The sequence below is a fragment of the Halictus rubicundus genome, chromosome 9 (genome assembly GCF_050948215.1).
Source record: "Halictus rubicundus isolate RS-2024b chromosome 9, iyHalRubi1_principal, whole genome shotgun sequence".
Taxonomy (NCBI): Eukaryota; Metazoa; Arthropoda; class Insecta; order Hymenoptera; family Halictidae; genus Halictus; species Halictus rubicundus.
Window position 1 is genome coordinate 6,649,989 of NC_135157.1, and position 19,545 is coordinate 6,669,533.

Sequence of the window (19,545 nt, forward strand, 5' to 3'; positions counted from 1 at the left end):
TTCTTCAGTGGGGGCCCTCACCCTGTGCCCGCTTAGCTGGAAACGAAGAGTTCTAGCGCGTTTCGTTCTCGTTGTTCGGCCTTTTCACCGCGGCAAAGGTCGTTCGGATCTCGTTCTTTTTCGTCCGCCCTATTCTCTCGTCGGATTTGTACGTCATCTTCGAATTAATTGGATTTCCTTTACGTAGCTCCGCCGAACCGGAGCCCCCGCTCGTCGATTCAATCGTTTGGAAAAAGCGAACCGATTCGTCGAAAAACAAAGCACCGAGTCTGCCTCGCCTCGGCTCGAAGCGCAACAGTTTCACCGTTGCGATATTCGATGGCTAATAAACTTCTCCGTTCTGTTTTCTTTCCACAGCATCCCGCTCACCGAGACATAATGACGAGCAGACGGAATTAATCGAAATTCCATGCGTGACCGAATTTATTTTTTAACTTATTATTTGGGTCAGCTTAACGATGCGTTTTTTCCGTAAATTCCTCCTTATAAACTGTTCCTAGCAAGGCGCTAAAGACGCCCAGCGCATAGTCATCGGGGTTCGGAGTATAAAGGACGATTGCCGACGGGAACGTCCTAATAAAATTGTTCTCGCGTTGTAAAATAATTTTCGCTGCGTCGAAGCGTTACGGGCGATTTCTCGATATGCTCGGGTCGCGAACTGTACTTCTGGTTCCGATCGATTAGTTCCGGGAGATTGCGCAAATATTTCGCTGCAGCGCAGATCAACCGGGCGGTCCTCGTATTAAAATCAAAGATCTCCTGTTTCCATGGATCCGCGCACCGGCTCCTGGTATCGTTCCTATTATAAATCCTCTTTATTCGGGAACCGGGGGTGCAGGCAGGAAATCTTCCGTAAATACGGGTAAACTCGACATAAGGAAACGATTTCCATTTGAATCGGACGAAACTTATATTCAGTGAAGAGGATCGAGGACAATCCTCGGAACGGCGACGTGCTCCGCGATTTTATATATCACCGTTGATAAAGCGCTTTCCCCTGTCTAACGTTTCGCGATGTTATTTCTCCCCCTCCTCCCCTCCCCCCTCCGTCGACGATACGGACAAGTTGAATTCTATTGAAACAGAGAGCATTACCTCGTACAGATCCCGGCGACTCTCCAGTCGCGTGGAAAGGAAATACGAAGCGTTGATGTAAAAATCGGAAAAAATCAACCGGGAACGGGATAGGCGGATTGTCCCGGACATTTTAATATCTCTGGTCTTTTGTTCAAATAAGAAACGAATGATAGCCGATAACGCGGCTGTCTATGCGCTGAAACAGTGCGTATTAACAGCAGCACGCGCGCCAAGCGAATCTGGTATCCTATTCAATTTTCTCCTCCGTGAAAGTTTGATTACCGAGACCATCAAACTTCATTGACGTTTATTCTGCATGTACACTGTCGCTCAAAAGTATGTAGACACTTTCTTAATAGTCTAGACTGAGGATTTCATAAAACGATAAAAATTGGTAGATCAAGCACAGCATAGGAACAACATTTAAAGAATTTAATAGTCCTGTTGTATTACCTTCACGTGACCGCAATGATTAAAAAAGAAAATAAATGTCTATGTAGCTTCCGTGTCTTGGAATTAACGCAGACAATTTTTATTTTGCATAAAATTCGGCTGTCTATTGATCACCTAAAACTAGACACGAAGTCGACGATACTATATTTATGAAGCACAAGGAGTATTTTACATTACTTCTTCAGATTTATTCAAATTTTTAGCAATTTTTATTCGTGACATATATCCGAAGAAATTTATTAAATCATTTTCCAGGGATGCATTTTTGCAACCTTAGTAATCGTCAATTTAAAAATCACCTGTCAATTTGAATTTAAAATTTGTTTAATGTAGAAAAGAGGAGCTCAATTTAAAACAGTGCTTGGTGGAATCTCATTCACTTATAACACTGTTTTTATTCTGCAAGATACACAATTAGACTCAAAGCACAGTTTCTAATAAGTTAATACTGTTAATAACACTGTAACTATATTTTAAACAAATTCAAGGAAAATTGAGCATTTTACAGCATTGTCGACTCGCCTTTCCCTTAATAAAATAGTGAACTCAATCAATAGTCAGACTCGATTGCAGCTTTAGATTCGTCTTCACGCGCGATCAAAGCGAATCCTTTCTCCCCCACCCCTTCAGGTGGATGTTGGGCGACTTAATCGAAAACGTCCGACTGACAGATATATAATAAGCCGTTGTCAATTACCGTGTATCAATTTATACGAGCCGGGCTTCGGGTTTATTTTCCAGTGATTGACAGTCGGTAGCCGAGCTGTCGGAATCGCGTGGAGGGGCTCGGAGTTGAAAAGAGGGTGGAATCGTCGAAACCCACGCGGAGACCGGTCACGCCAAATCGTGTACGAAAGGCGAGGAATTGCAAAAAGACATACGCTCCACAGTGGCCGGCCCGAAACGATTTTGCGTCACGTGCAGAAATTTTTCGTTCTAAGTATCAACCGCGGTCCGATGCGCCACGCCAATTTTTTACCTGGACGGTCCCCTTAGTTCGCGATACGCACGCGGTGTACAGTACCGATCAAAAGTATTATACACCAAGGCACTCCAATATACTGCCATAATCGATCGCACGTGTTAAATCGAAATAACCATTTTTTTAGAAATGTAATTTTTCCAAAATTTTCATTACACACTCTGTACTGAACTGATCCTTTTAGTATATTTATAAAAAAGTTACTCTGTTCAAAGTTTGTGTGATCAATTATGAGAGTCACTGTAACTGTAACAGTATGAACTTCATGCAAAATAAAACTGTTCCTTGTCAATTGCTAGATTTAATGAAAAAATTGAATAACTCTTTCTTAATATTCACTATGTATTAAAAATGAGAATAATTAATATAGGCACAGTAATTTGCATCCCCACAGTAGTTGGGTCCCTTACCCTAAATACATACAATTCGCAGTTTAGTAACAATGCAATTACCATTCTAATCATTAGACTGCAGATGTTATGCATTAATGAGAAAAATAAGTTGGTTCAATAGAAAACTGTAAAAATAGGAACATTCTAAAAATTTAGGAACATCGATCCATTATTTTCACCTTACTAAAATGATTAAAAATAGAACTTTTTATTTGGATCCTGTTTTTCGCAATAGATCAGTCTAGTTATCATATTTGAGTTGCCTGATAAATGGCAACAACTCAGTGCAAATAATGACGAAAATACAATTAATTAAGATTATAACTGATGCTCATTTCATTGATATGCAATAGGGGCAATTATTTTTGATTCGACGAAATAGAATGGGTGATATGTTTAGATTTACGTGGTAACTATATGTTCCTTTGTCCAAAGAATATTGCATTTAATTGAACTATAACAGTTGCATTGAATTGAGACAATGCAATAGCGGTTAATTTACTATCATTACACTTAATTTATCATTTATTGGCGCTCATTGAATAGATATTTCGGTTCCAAATGATCGTTGAACGGACATATCGTAGATTTCGAAATCGGAACGGTATAATTAGTTGAATGTCATTCGTTCATCTAAATAAGTATGAATAAATTGCTAAAGTAGAGTTCATTTTAAAAATTCCATTTCAGTTGACGATCATGTCTTCGTAACACAGATTGTTCATTCATATTAGAATTTTTGACAAAATTTTCACGTTGAAAACCAGCGTATTTAATTATTAAAGTAGCAAACAAATAATTTAATGATTGTACTAACGAAAGATCATATTTTCCAACAGAACCGGAAACCTTGATATGGGATTTAGCTTTCGGAGGGAAATACTTCCGATATTTAAAAAAATCCACGTCCGTAGAGGGTTGAAATTTGAAAAATAGTTTGTCAATAGGAATTAATACTTCGTACCGAATTCGCTCTGCTTTTAGCCACTCTAATATTGATTTTATTTTCTCTATTGAAATATTTCTCGCGTTTCGCGAACGCCACCAATACGCGGCACGAAACTTTTGTCCCGGAGTGTATATTCGTTTTATCGTTCTTCGCTTCAGACTGCCGTGTGGAACGGTTCGACAAAGATTGTGCAGTATATCATGCAAGAATTACACGTTCCGCGTATCCGGCCTTTCTTTGGGAAAGAATCCAATATATTCTTGTCGAGCGGGGGCCGTACCTCGAATAAAAACGATCGGTCCCGCTTACTCACCGGAGTCAAAGGTCACCTCGCTGATCATGATCCACCTGTCCGAGAAGTGGAGTCTCAGCTTGACGTATTTACCGACCCGATGATGAAGTTTGATGGTAATGTTCCGTGATGTCTCAAATATTTTATCCTCCATGTAAGTGTACGTGATCGGCTCGCCGGTGTAATATTTCCCACCGATGCTGAACAGTATGTCGACTTGCGAAAATACCTGTAACACATGATTGAAAGTTGTTTTAGTTAACCTTACACCTGGTAATATTACAGTCTAACACGTAATCTACGCTGAATTTATGCGACGCCACCGGCCTTTCCAAGAGAAACCATGCTGCTCGTAGACAAATGGCTGCGAATCGGCAATTATGAACGCGAAAGGTCGGAAGCGAGTAATCAATTATATTATTGAGAAACTGTATTAAAGATTTAGCAAACAGGTCAGTGGGTCTGCGAGATTTTACTTGATCCGGGTTTATATTATTCTTCTTAAAATGGCGCCCTTCTTTCGACGAGAAGAGCGATGGAAAATCTTAAAAAATTTAGGTTACGAGCTAGCGGTATTCCTGAATTTCTTTCAAATGAATCATTTCGTTACCGTTGACATACTGCGTCGGAAGGCTGATAAAAGAATCATAGCGTGATAAATGAACGTTACGGATAGCCCGGCACCGGGTCAGAAGAAAACAGAGTTAAATTCTACTCCCGGCGATAGCTTCTAAGATCAAGAATTTGCATATTATGATAAAAAGGAGGGAAATAAATATCCATTCTTATTATACTTTGTGGCAAGCTCGAGAGATTGATCACGGTAGCCTTAAAACACATCGGAAAACCTAAATAAGCTCGCGCGTAGATGAAATAAAACAGACATAGATGAAGTATGACGTTGATGGATAGAGCCGATTCGAAACACGGTCTCGTCGAAGGAGATTTCCGAATCGCGTGAAATACGGTCCTCGGTGTAACAGAGAATGAGAGTGTCGTGTGATTGTTCAGCACCTTATAAAAGTTTCACGGGCCCTCCAAGTTCGACACGGTACACGATCACATCATAAATCAGAGACATTATCCGCGATCACGGCGAAGTTTATTTAGAGTATAACGGGGTTACGTTCGCATAACCCTGTTTGGCCGTCTTGGGTTGTGCATTTTATGACCCGGTTCGCAATTTCTTCGCGGGTATAAATGAGCCGAACGGAGGTTTCGACAGAAATAATTCCGGGCTACGCTCGAATCGATACGTACCGTATTAAACTCCAGAGACAACAATGCACAAACGCCCTGATATATAAGTCACAGATAACAGAAATGACATCTGTCTAGAAGTTAATAATGCTGATAATATTGGACACCGAAATAGCCAATATTCGGCCAATGGCGCACGACGTTTACCCAATGTGTGTACTCTACCGATGAAATTATTTAGGACGCTGTTCGTAAAAATTAAAAAAAAAAGCACGAAATCTTGCAGATTTGATTACAATTTGTACGTGTTTGCGCAAACTTTGTCAGATATATTCGAACATGTGAAATTTGGTTGAATTCGATCGAACTACTGTGTATATTTCTCTGTATATGTCGCTAAGGCCTGCATGATAAACGTCGCGGAATTATCCCCACTACCGCGGGGTATACTCCGCGAGGGGCCACGAAGCTCGGGAGGCCTCGGACGCCGAGGAGTGTGAACATAACACGGCTATGTCCCCTGGACGATAAACGACGCTGGCAAGACCCGTGTTGCAGACATTTATCGAGAATTCACTGTAATTATTCCAGGCTTAGTGAAACATAATTCGATCTTGCAAGAGCCATTAAACACGTTTCGGAGCTCGCAAGCACTTCGTCAAAGATATTTCAGTTTGCAAAGATTCCACTTTGCGCACAGGCACACAGAAACTCCATGACCGTTGACGTCAATTTGTTCAACCGCGCAGGATAGTTATGGGAATTTCGATGGCTCGCGAGCTAGTTACTGCAACTTTCAACATCCTCTGTTTAACATTCGAGGACCCCAAAGTTTTTAAGACGGCCAAGAGTTTAACGTTCGACAGGATGAGTTCGGACGTTTCCAGGAATTTGGTGAAATTTGATGGAATTTCTGCTTGAATTAAAATTGTAATATTAATTTGATTGAATTAAAGATCTGATCTCTGGAAAGTTTGGAGTACCTGGGTATCCAAACAGATCGTCGCTCGGTGTCGTATCGACTCACAAGCAGCCGTAGTTTAGCTTCTAGGAGTTGAAATTGGTTAAACGACGGCATGACGTTTATATCGGAATGTAAGAGATCTATGTACGTCGTTAGCGCTAGACCTCGGGGAATCAATACATGCCGCAAGTACCGGAGTGTCTATTTGGTGTTCATTAGTCGGAGATTAATTATATTGGATCCGTCAGGACACACCTCGAACGACCCAATGATTTACGGATCAAACAGCTGCACACGCACGATCGCGTTCAACGGTGGTGAATGATTACGTCGAGCTAAAAAGAAAAAAGAAACGAAGTATCGTGATCACGCGGGCCTCGATTTCGTCGAACAATACGAAAATCGAGATCTTTTTCACGGCTTCGGCCGGGGGGAGTTTATCAAATTATCCGTTGAAGGAAAACTTCCCCTCGATGGTTGGTGGCACGGGTCGAAAGTCGATAACGTCATTGTGACAACCGCAGGGCAACATCTGGAGCGGATCTGGGCGGCGTCGAGTCGGCTTCCCAAAGATTTCGTTATCGTAATTCGCGTCATGTAAATCCAATTACGAAAGATTCGTTCCCGGCCCGGCGGGACTCGGAAACGATATCCCGGTGACGGGCGGAGGCGTTTATCCGATGATATCGGTATTGATGTCCCCGGTACATTTGTCAGTGTGCAGAGGCCGGGTGGTGGTGGTGCTGCTGGGTCGTCATAAAACTCGTTCGCTTCTCCCTCGTTTCTCGTGTCGCGTCGATAGCGACAGTCGGCCGGCAGGGCATATTCAATCGAAACTCGGAGACAGGTGTAGTGGAACCCGACACGTACACGCGTAAAGCGAAGTACGCGAGAGTGCCCACCAGGAATCAGACACGGCGAGACGGAAACCGTTCAGCTTATCCGATATATTAGGACCTTGAATAAGTTCTCGCTGTTTCTTTTACAAAATAAAAGCTTTTACCCAATGTCCTTGCTTCTGGATCATTCCTAAAACTTTTAAACGTTATGAAACAGTTGACTCATCTACTTGTAATGTTTTTCCAAGTTCTGCTAGCGCCTGACATCGGTCTTGATCGAGTAAATCCTCCAACTTTTCGTCTTCAAATTTTTTCGGTGCGCCAGAACGTTCTTTATCCTCAAGTTCAAAATCATTATTTTTGAAGCGTCGAAACCAGTCTCTGCATGTCGTATCCGACAAAGCATTGTCCCCATAAGTCTCAACAAGAATTCTATGTGCTTCAGCTGCAGATTTCTTTTGAATAAAGTAGTGCAATAAAATTCCCCGCAAATACACTTTATTTCGCACAAAAGTAGACATTTTCAGAACTAAGAAAAAATTACTTTGTTTACACTAAAGTGAACTACCATACACGGAAATTTAAGGTTAGATACACTACTGCCTTGCATGTGTGTTACCATTCGAAATTCCACGAACGGGGCACTGCTACTGCCATTTTTGAAGAAACAGCGAGAACTTATTCAAGGTCCTAATAATATACCTGATGAAGCGCGATAACTGATCTGGAAGTAAATCCCCCTTTTTTTACCTCGCCCTCCCCCATTCGGCACGGTTCAACAGAGAGAAATGGAGAAATGGTTTTTATTCTCTCCCTCTGTTCGGAGACCCCGGCGGAACATAGTTGCATCGCGACGTACCTGCACCGTGCAAACAGATCCTTGCCCCTTCAAAGAGCAACGTCACTCCGGTTCCAGCTCGCGCAGCGACCAAGCAACAAACCCCGGGCGCGTGTGTAAACGCTTTAAAAGGATCGCGACCGCGCGTCATCCTTTTCATCCGGGGATCGCATCAGCGCATCCGTTCTCTCTCTCTCTCTCTCTCTCTCTCTCGTCCCGATTACCTTCGCGTCGGTTTACCCTTTCAATCGCGACCCACCACGGAATACGGAAACGAGGCAATTAGCGGCGTCGACGTTTGTCACTTTAAGCGATGACGGCCGAGGTCGCGTCTACGGCCCCGTTTAAAAACTCATGGCTCGCGGAATTGGATTCGATCCGCGCTAAAACGGCCGCCCGCAGTGGTGCACAATAGTCGAAACCCGGGGTCCAGGTCTCGCAAGGTCCCTTTGTCGTGCACCTGCCCAACTGTTTTACCCAGCGCAGATTGTGCGAGAGACAGTGGAGAGAGTAGGACTCCGAGATAAGGTAGAAATACGAGACACCAGGACCGATACACTATTAATTTTTGAGGATTCCTAAAGAAGATCCGATCTTCAAATGTACGGCAGTTTAATTTGCTTGTTGGAGTCGTTTGAGTGCACACCGTTTATTAGGAAAAGGAACCGTCTATTATTGTACTATTTGCTTATACTGTTTATTGCTCGTGGTTATCCCGAAGGATGTTCGAGCCTATGATGTTGATTTACACGCGATGTGTCGACTCAGGATAGGAGTTTTCCTCGTGTGATAAAGGAAGACCAAATGTAACGAAACTAAAGCAGTGGACTGTATTTACAATAATAAGTTGAGCCGTAACCGAATACAAATTGAGACTAAGTGTACAAGTGCGCAGCTATGGAACGATGTTTTCCCTAGCGTGCTTGGACTCGAATTGATTGGGAGGATCGAGCCAAGCACCCACGTAAGGGTAGATCCTCCCACTGCTTCGGGATTTTCCTCCCTTCCCTGGGTGATGAGAAATATCCCGGATTGGCCAAGACGAGGACCAATTGGGGGGTGGACGGTTGGAAAGTGGGAGATGGGACCGAGGAACATCCTGATGGCCACAAGGCCCTCCTGATGAACCAAGGGCCATCAACCACTCACCAAGGGTGAAGAGTTGCCAGAGCCTGGGAAAAACCCAAGGCGTCTGGCAATCGTCAAGTGCGAAACTAGAGAAGGGCAGGATGGGACCTCCGGCAGATTTATGGCATGGGCCTAGAAAACTATATACAAGTGCTACGCCCTGGGAACGGACACGAATGGGACATTAGCTAAAACGGTGACAAGGCCACTCCGTACCTAATTTCTAAAAATCCCCAAAGTCACGTTCCAAGAGCGTAAAGCAGTACCCATGCCATAACCAGATGTCCCAGGCAGGCCGCTACATATACGAAATGATCACAATTTAAAAATCGACAATTTTCTTCGAGAATCGAAAATATAGTGTTTCAGTACTTTTTGGAATCACTGTAAATATCGGTGCTTGGAATTTTGTCCCCGTTGCGCCGATTTCGGATCACCGCGTGCAGCCTGCGTTGCGTCAGCAGTGCAGCTCATTTTGGCAATTAGAGATGCTATACATTATGCTACGAACGGACAGACCCGTTCGCCGACGGACAGCCGTCGAAAGGCTCGAGCGGGAATTGAAATGCAGTCGGAAAGAGCATTGGTAAATAAAATTGACGCGGAAGTAAGCGAACCGGGCGAAGAACCGGTGCATCGCCTGCCGGATGCAATCAGGGGAATTTATGCACTTTGACGAACTGTGCTGGGTCAGAGGACACAGATGCCTGGTAGTTATACGAGCGACGAAAAGTATTTGCACACCGCCGGAAACGACGCGCGGCAGGATCTTATCAAACGTAACCGTGACCCGTCTCGTCCCCGTTTCTTCGCCGGCCGTGCACGGACGGGAACGGCTAAGCAAATTGACTCGCAGACATCCCGGTCGTTACGTTTATTACATTGCGATGTCAAATATTCGCCGGGTATACATGGAAATTACAAAGTGATCTTTTACTTATGCTGGCGAACGCGCAACGGAAACTGCGACCTCGTCGTCGCTCTTTCTTCTCGGATGCTTCTTCGGGACACTTTTGAGCTCGCTTGTAGGTCAGTTGAAACTGGTAACGCGTCGTTTTTATATGTTATCACTTTATACTCCGATCGCCAATTTTTCTGCTTATATATATATATATAATTTAATTATTTAATGTTGCTTCAACATCAAAGGTCATTAGCAACACGGTACATTTTCTTACAATATATTATACAAATTTGTATCCTTGATATACTTGGCAAGACCGGCGATATACTCCTTAGAACTTAACAGAATGGGTAAGGATCTAGGCAACTTAGCATTTTTCCTTTCATTCTCATATTTTTTGCATTCTATTATTAGGTGGTTTATGTTAATTGGTACTTTACATATATCGCAGATCGTATTTTCTTTCTTATTTAACAAAAATGAATGGGTTATTTCTGAGTGCCCAATTCTGATTCTAGAAATTGAAGTTTGAACTTGACGATCTACTAGACTTGGAAATTTGTGCCACTCAAAATCCGCTCCTTCATTATGATATTTTTGTATATAATTCCTTTTAATTTTGTCAAATACCTGTGTATAATATATAATAAATAATAGGAGGGGAGTGGGGGGGGGGAGGGGAGTAGTTTAAGGATTAATTTTAGGGTCAGGTATATAAGGTCTCGATGTACATACTCTCTCTCTCTCTCTCTATGTAATTAGAATTATGCGTAGGTTAACGCTAAATCTAAGTTCTAAGTATAAGTTAGTGTTAAGTTAGGCTTAAGTAAAATTGGAAAGCGACGATGGAAGGAGGAGACGCAGTATGGATTTGTAACCCCTAGGGGAATCAAATAAAGTTTATATATATAATAAATAATATATAATAATAATATAATATTATAATAATATGATATATATAATATATATTTTACGTATTTTAAATTCAATGTCACACGTGTTACAGTAGCTTGATAATTAATTTGGTATCCTTAATAAGGAGTGCTTGTATTTTGTTTTTGTATTGTTTTTATATAGAATAGTGTAGTATATGGATCGCTTTAGATCAGACTGTTCAAACGTACAATACGGTTCGGATAGTCAAGGTTCCACGGTATCGTGGATTAAGCAAGTGAATACGATCGAAATCGTATCGAGTTTGGTGTCATTTGAACCAGAAAAGTGTCACGAATATTCACGACAAGGATTCCATACTTCACAAATACCGTGCGCATCTCTTGCCCATACATCGAGGCACTACTGTAGCCATATTCAAGGGTGTGTTTGCGTCGCGTTGTGCAAGACGGAATACGTGAAATCCGATCAGCCATCGAAACCCTAAGTGGGCATAAATATGGGAATACGAAGAGCGAAGGGGAGAGAGAGAATATTAAGTACAAAGGGCCAGGGGAGTCAGGCACACAAACGCGCCAGGCAGACTATAAACGGCGGGTCGGTCTTTGACGCGGCGGCTCCTGCGAAACCGCCATGTTGGTGCCCTCTTGGTGGTCGGGCTTCGAAACAGAAGCAGCCGAACACCCGATCGTCCTCCAGATTCCCTTCCACGCGGGCAGATTTTATATACAGAGCGAACCCGGGGAGCTTCGCAAGCTCATAAACCGGAACCCTCACAACAATGGCCGTAGCCGTGGCTTTCGCCCGTGGGCGCATCTTTGATATCCAAATAACATTTTCCCCTTCGACGGAACCAGCTCAGCGAGACACGCCGGCTACGGGCGGCGATAATAGACTGCGAAACGAAACGGTCCTCGTGCCCTCCCACGCGTTTATGCCACCGCTGCCAAAAGGGGCGGCCACCGTGCCGCGGATAAAAAGGAAACGCCGTCTTGCAAGATGAGACGAAATTAGCTGCGAGGAGCTGTGAAAGGAGCCGGGAATCGTCAACTTCGTAATTACTCTTACTTTCGGGACCTTGAAAATGAAGACCCTACCCGTTTCCTTCCTTCTTTCTCTTTTCTCTTTTTTCTAAAACTTTCCCTTCGAGCAACGTTCCACTAACCCCGCCAGAGAGAATTTAATTAAACGGATTAACATAATCGCTGCAGGAATTTTTCCGCGGCGTTGTCCGTGGAATGTGCAGCTGCAGGTGTCCCACGGTTCGTAATATTTTTTGGAACTATATCGAGCAAACGACAAACGTTTTATGGTAAAATAATGGGAAATCTACTCGTGCTCGATTTAGTGTTCTAAGGAACTGACGAAACCGAGACGAATTATATGGAAATAATGACATAAATAGTTATGGATTGTTGTCGGTACATAGCCAAAAAAAATACATATGCATATAATAAATACAAACTTTCTTGTTCTTCTAAAAATTGATGAACCAAAAAGAAGTTCTACCCATAAAATACACCGTAGTGCGTGTCGTTAAGACAAAGTAGTAATTTAATGGATTAGTGTAGAAATATGTAAATAAATTTCAGTAACTAACGAACAATTAAATCAAAGAAAAGTGCGATTCTTCAAGTCGAAATAACGACCTCGCACTGACAGTGGGACTTGAAGCAGGAATAACAAACAGTTGAATTTTGTCACATTCGCGCGGGTTGTAAATATTGTTACCATTTTCAAGTCAGTTTGCAATGCTATCCTGCATTCGACGTTTCCGATGCTCGAATCCTGTCAGCGACCGTCGAAAAAGCATTCGTTGCGTTTGTTCGGAGGAAAACCTCTGTGACCGGAGAATCGAAGCGGAAACGCTCTTCTCGCCGATCGTCCGCGCGCGTGTGTTCGCGTTCGCGTTTCGCGGTGAACGCGTTTTTCCTACCGCTCGACATTTTTTTCACCCGGTTTCCCGATCCTCGTATTAATTGGCTCGTAAAAAAAAAAAACGTCGGTTACCTGGCAAACACGCCGAAATGTCCCGATGATTTTTCGGCACCCGCCGCTGCGCTGCTGCCCTATCCCCGGATAAAATGTCGTCAGCTTTATTGTGGCCGCGCGCGAAATCGCTGATACCGAAATTTAGATTCCTCGCGTGTGTTCCTCTGGCAGATGTCGATTGAATAGTTCAATTAAACGGTGTCATTCGGATAAATGTTCCGATATCAACCCGATCACGGGATAAAGGGGTCTCTCTGAATAAACTTTTAAATCCTTTGAGCGGATGCGATGGCAAAACTCGTTTGTAGTCCATCATGTTCACGAGAAATATCGAACTGTGCGCTGCGTGTCATGGAAATACCGGTGTGCTACTATTGTTTGTAGTTTTGTACTTTTCAGTTTTAGAAAATCGTCCGATGAACAAAAACAATAGCACGGAATGTTGTTTCGATTCATCATTGATTTCTGATGTCTAGCCACCGATGATAGTATTCGAATGGGTTATGTTTGCGTTTAAATAAATTATAAGCACATAGCTTCGAGACGAACCCTGTAAGCACGCCATGTTTTGCTAAATCTCAAAAGGTACACAAGCATCTATGGATTATTATAATTTGGTTTGAAATATAAGGCAGCTGTGTCTCAACATATTATTTAATTCTTGGACTGTAAAATACCCACGTCTTATTTTTAATGTCCGATTCTAGAATGCAAATTTTACAAATTGTTTTAAACAGGAAATACTATTACAGTCTACTGGTTTATTGTATATCACTTTGAGCTTCTCAATCTTTTCAGTGATCGGCACCCCCTTGAAAATTTTATTTCTTTATTTAGAAAATGACTTCTATTGCAAAATAATTTATTTCTTGAGAAATACATTTTCCATCGAAAACTTAGAAACTTCTCTCGCAACCCCAGGGGTGTACGCATCCTAGGTTAAGCTGATCCTTCAGGTCCTATCTGCAGTGTTAATTTAGACATATGATTTCACGATTAAATAAATTTCGTTTCAACCTCAATCGATACAATTGTCGGTGCACTCTTTTTATATGTGAATCACGTGAGGACCAAAGAATTCGATTCTCACCGTAACACGATCAAGAAACTTCAAATTCGTTACACGTTGTTTAGACGGGTGCTTCCTTCGATCAATAAATATATTTAGAAAAAGTTTGATTAATCTTGCTTTTAAAAATCGTTTCGTACGCAACGATCTATGTAGTTTCAGTGAAATTCCTGTCCACGAAATCCACGTTGGCTCCGAAGCGTATCCCTCGAGACCGTTATGATGATGATGAATCGAAGTTCGCTAGACGTTCGGCATTAAGCTTATAAGCGGCGAGCAAATGTGATGGCGCATTCGGCGCAGGACAAAACGTTAATGAATAATAATTACAGTGATTATCGCATTTTCTGGCCGGACGTGAGTAAGCGGTCTTTGTTTACCATTGTACCGTATAACAGCCGGACAATTCTGCCATATTGATTCGACGTCGAAACGCGGTCCCTCTGTTTGAAGCGCGCGGGAACGGTCCCGGGGAACGCTTTTATCCGAATCAAAATTCGGGGGCTCTCGTTTATGGCACTGTTCAATAATCGTCCATGCATATTTCACCGCACGCGTCGGCAAATCTTTAAATGCACTATACCGCGGAGCAAAACACTCGCGCGAGTTTAAAGCGGATTTGATACGAGTATGCCGCGCCGGGGAGAGGCGGCGGCGCGCGCGCGTTGGGGGCCAGCGTTATTGGCGCTTCAAGCATTCACGTTATCGTGCCGCCGCCGTTGTTGTTAATGTACCTGCATAAATATTTCCTCTGCTATAAAAGAAAAATAATAACAGCCGCTGCGCCGAGTCGCCGCGGAAACTCGCGCTACCGCCGAGCTTTTCAACTGACCGGCTCCGTCTATGGGGAAAACAAACCCACCCTGGAATAATATGTTTCACGAAATTTTGTTATTGTATTTGGATACGCAGAACCTGTAGAACTACGTGTGCTTACACAGAATTTGATGTACATCGTTCTTTTACGGGCGTGTAGTGGGTTGTAATAAAGGTTTCCACAGAAGCAATTCATTCTAAGCTAAATATATTTCCATTCCAATAATTAACTTGTTTGATATTTATCCCTAGATAATTAAGATTTCGAAGGAATGATGATTGCAACATGAAAATCTTGTAACCTCAAAACGCTTCAATTAATACAACCAATAGTAAATACAGGGTGTTCCAACAATGTGGTACTTCCTTGAACAGGATAATTCCTGAGATCATTTCAAGTAACTTTTTCCTTTGCGAAAATGTTCTCAGTGGCTTTGTTAAGGAGTTATTAACGAAAAACACAGACCAATCAGAGCGCGGATACAGCAGGCGGATTCTGATTGGTCCGTGTTTTTCGTTAATATCTCCTTAACAAAGCCGCTGAGAACATTTTCGCAAAGGAAAAAGTTCCTTCAAATGATCTCAGAAATTATCCTGTTCAAGGGAGTACAACATTTTTGGGACAGCCTGTATAACTTTTACGCTTCACTCATTCGCTTTTTTGTTGTTAAATTATACTCGTGTGTCTAATTGACGTTGCTATTTCCACGCATTGTAAATAGTTTAGTTATCTACAGATAAATTATAGTAATTACGGCTTTGATTGCACTCGGATGTGCAAATTAGAAATGTAATAAAAATGGAGTCTTTTGAGAAATTAAATTGAAATTGATTTGTTTGAAATTTGAATTGAATGGAACCGATGAGATGCAAATTTGGAAGTTCAGAGGTTGAGCTGTTGAATTAACGAAGACCTTTTTGGTAGAACCCCACATTTATCTCTGTAATCAGCCTGTCGGATTAAAACAACCTGTGACGGTCTTTTAAAACGCCATTATACGATCGATCTGTGCAATCGTTTAATTGGAACCACGGATTTCGCTCAAGTGCAACAAGTTTCAATTTCGCCTAAAATATTAGCTTGCATGCAATTTGCAAATATTTCTTTTATTTTCTGCATGGCGTTGCTTCGCTATTTATGTAGTACTGCGTTAATGAATCAATTTGAGAAACAGACGTGTTTGTAAAATCAAATGCCTGAGATTATAATTTTCATTTCTTCAAAACAATAGAAGTTACAGTATTGATTTTTCATTTGCTGCTTGTTTAGTAACCATTTCATTGACAGTAAGTTTCATCAGATATTTTATTTTATTAAAATCTACAGATGAGGTAAAAATGATGCTACTTTCTGTAAAACAACACAATGTGATGTAAATCAATCTACCTCATACTAGACTATCATTATTTATAAAAATTATAAAACAAATCAGTAACCTAAATTCAATAATTACGTTCATACTTATTGGGATACTTTCTCTTTTTTTGTTTTTGATCAGCAAAAGGATTGGAATCATGGCAACAGTCACCAAATATTTTTAGAGTAACATACATTCTATAAAAAAAATATACAACTCTTGTAATTTTTATTGTTTTTACTTTGGAAAAATAATCTAAATTTTTAAAATATCTACAAATATGTGTGCAAAATCCGAATGGTAGAAGAAAATAGTTCTTCAGAAAAGAGTTGCTAAAAATTGGCAAAAAAATGTATTTAAAATCAGAAAGCGCCCTTAAAGGTCAAATACCAGATTAACCTTTGAAATACCACAGGCATGTTAACATGGTTTCAAGATTCTACATCTTCCAAAATATCTACCATGTTTGTTTTGTAATTTTATTGTGATGTGTTATCGAGCATAATGATCACTTCCTACGTCCATATTAAAGAAATTCGGGTAATTTTGCCCTATGTTTGTAAAATAATTCGTTCCTTAAGGGATAATTAATCTCTCAGCAGTTTTAATCGATGGGCGGAAATAATCGCATCGTCAGGATGATTTCGCATGGGAGCCGTGCGTCCGTCTGTATCGTATCTATATCAATGCGAAAAGGGGTGCGACGGGGTTGAGGGAAAGGGCGCATTTGCATTACATTATCGAGGCTCGAGCGTGAACGACGTGGAAGGGTCGCGAATCGTTGCGAAACGGAAATTATACAAGGGATCGAATTATTGGTCGCCTCTCCAACGAAGAATGTCTACCCCCTACCCCTCTGTCCCCGTTTTCCCCACCCCAATTCGAATAATCCGAGCTTGCGAACTCATTTCCGGCGTCCGCCACGCATGGGATTACGGGAACGTAACGAATAGACGCGCGAAAACTTTGGTAGCTGCGCTCGAACGGCCGGCGATAGCGTCTTTTTTCTGTTTTTCGCCGCTTGAGAATTAGATTTGTGGATTTACATTAATTTCGCGCGGAGGGGGGACCCTCGAAAAAAAATGGCGACAGGCGAACGGTTTAATATCGCGCGGGTGGGGGGGGGGGCGAGACGCTTTTAATGTTTCTCGCATGCTTTATCAATTACAGAAACACGGCCGGGATAAACGAGCTTTTCGGTTTTTATTCTTGTTTTGCTTCGCAAATGTACGGCGCCTCAGGGCAAGGTTGAATTAATCCTTTGCGGTTTGGGGTCATGTACGGTTAACGAAATCCGGCTGAACAACCCTCGACGGACCCCGGCTGGGTTTCTTTGGGACGAGTCTGGTTCTGGTTGGTTGGGCGGTTTGAACACGTCTGACTTCATGGCTGAACTGGTTTTTGTTTATAAAACCTGTTGGCAATCTTACTTGGAAACGTATTTCTTTGAACGAACAAGCGTGAAATTGTTCACGAGTTGAAAAATATTTTCTGCATTTATTTAATCGTCCCCAGTTATTAAAGAAAATTGACAATCTCCATAATCGCTTCTTTCGTTTATCTTGTTTTCTCTAATAACTTTCGTCATTTGTATTATAAAAAGTCTTGCGATACTTTGTCGTGGGACTTCTTGCAATTTTCACTGACAAGTGTATTCAGATCCCTTAACCTCTGTTATCATCACTTGGATCAGGGGTTCCCAACGGGGGTCGACGAATTAAATAAAACTAATTACACGACTTCAGTCAAAGAAAAATATTAAAAATCATTCCTACGTGTTTCTTCATCTCTAAAGCAATGTGCATAAATTAGTCCCCCGTATCATCGATTAGAATTTATTTGTCGTTCTTAATTACCTAGAAGAAGAAGAAGATAATGTGTACCTATTGTGTTCTTATATGTTCTCCAACGACTGTACATTGAAACTAAATAAAATTTCATTTCGGTTTAAAGGAAATTACTAACATCCATATTTAGTAGATTCGGTCGATGTTATAATGCATAAATAATGTCTATATTTTACTATCACTATTTGTTATATATTCTCCCTAAAGAAAAAGAAGAAGAAAGGCGTACAGTGTGCGTATCGGAGAGTGCACACTAAAGAAGGGTCTACGGACCCTTTTTGTCACGAGGGGTCGGAGCTCACAAAAGCCCGGGAACCCGAGGCTCAGATTAAGGCATATCGAATCACCGTTATCAATTTCATCTGGGCAAATACCAAGGGAAGCATCGCACGCACGGCGTGCGCCATAGCTGTTGGCAATCAGCGTTGTAAAACAGGCCAGCGAATGGTTAATTTCCGGTTTAATAACAAAGATCGTCCGGCCGCGATTATTCCTGTTTGGATGCAACGGCACGATCCGATCGGGCCAATAAGCCACGTTCGAAGATATCGAACTGCCGGAATTACCGTTTCAGATTGTATTTATATTCAGCGGGCGTCTGGCTGATAAAGCGTCGAGTAGAATATTCAATCAACCATCGGGGAGTGGGGGGGGGGGAGGCAGGCAGGCAGGCAGCATCCCGCCAGCAAGATGCTACGCGATGGTCTGGGGAAGAAGGTGACGGTGAAACGATCCCTAGCAACCGTGGATGGTAAGCCTGTTGATCGACGCTGCTTGCGCATTCCTCACGAGGACTAAGGAATAACGTCGCCAATAGCTAGGGTAAACGATTCTCCGCTTTTTGCGTATTTACGCCAGCTGTGCGGGGGCGCACGACGGGTAATTAGATGCGAAAGCCATCCCCTCCCTTTCTCGGATCCCCCCCGATTCTCCATTTGTCTTTATTTCGCCGGCGATTTGTACGCCGAAGGTACACGGACGTGATCCGACATTTGTTGAGTATACAGCGTGCCGCCGATCTGGTGGTCTACAGGCCGCAAGCAGGCGAATCTACATGAAAAAATATGTCCGAGAAAAAGAATAATGTTTTCTCGTTTTGGGTTTCCTTTTCGAGATAATCGAGCATGAAGATACAACGAATACGCGTGCTGTTAGATAAGGAGGTGTGTCTGTTCATGGCCGACCGATTCTACTTCCCGCAAATAATAGGACACGCGAACCACAACGGAGCTTACTTTAGAGAAATTTTGACGTCGTTTATTTTTGGACCAAATGTGCTCCTGACTTAAATATTTTTCAAGAATTTATCCATTTTTAATTCTAGTAAACTTCCATTGGGTAAAATATTAAATTATCGGAACAGAATGTAGTCATATTTGGACATCCATTATTTCGAATGAAAATGTAACTGTTTCTTGAGGATATTCGAGTACTTTTCAATATTCCATCAATTTGTAATTCTACTTTTAATTCTGTTAAATTTTCATATGGCGAAATATTGGATCGTTGAAGAGAAACGCAAAAACGGTTCCACGCCCATTGTTTTTAGCG

At 42.0% G+C, this 19,545-nt stretch overlaps 1 protein-coding gene across 2 annotated transcripts in view; it reads right to left on the reverse strand.

The window, feature by feature from the left end:
- The window catches only part of LOC143357393 (discoidin domain-containing receptor 2), a 246,603-nt gene that overhangs the window by 53,583 nt on the left and 173,475 nt on the right, over positions 1-19,545 (reverse strand). For both annotated transcript variants that reach the window (XM_076793854.1, XM_076793855.1), the window contains exon 8: positions 4,167-4,374. In XM_076793854.1, coding sequence (XP_076649969.1) covers positions 4,167-4,374 — 208 coding nt within the window. The remainder of the gene's footprint in view (positions 1-4,166; positions 4,375-19,545) is intronic.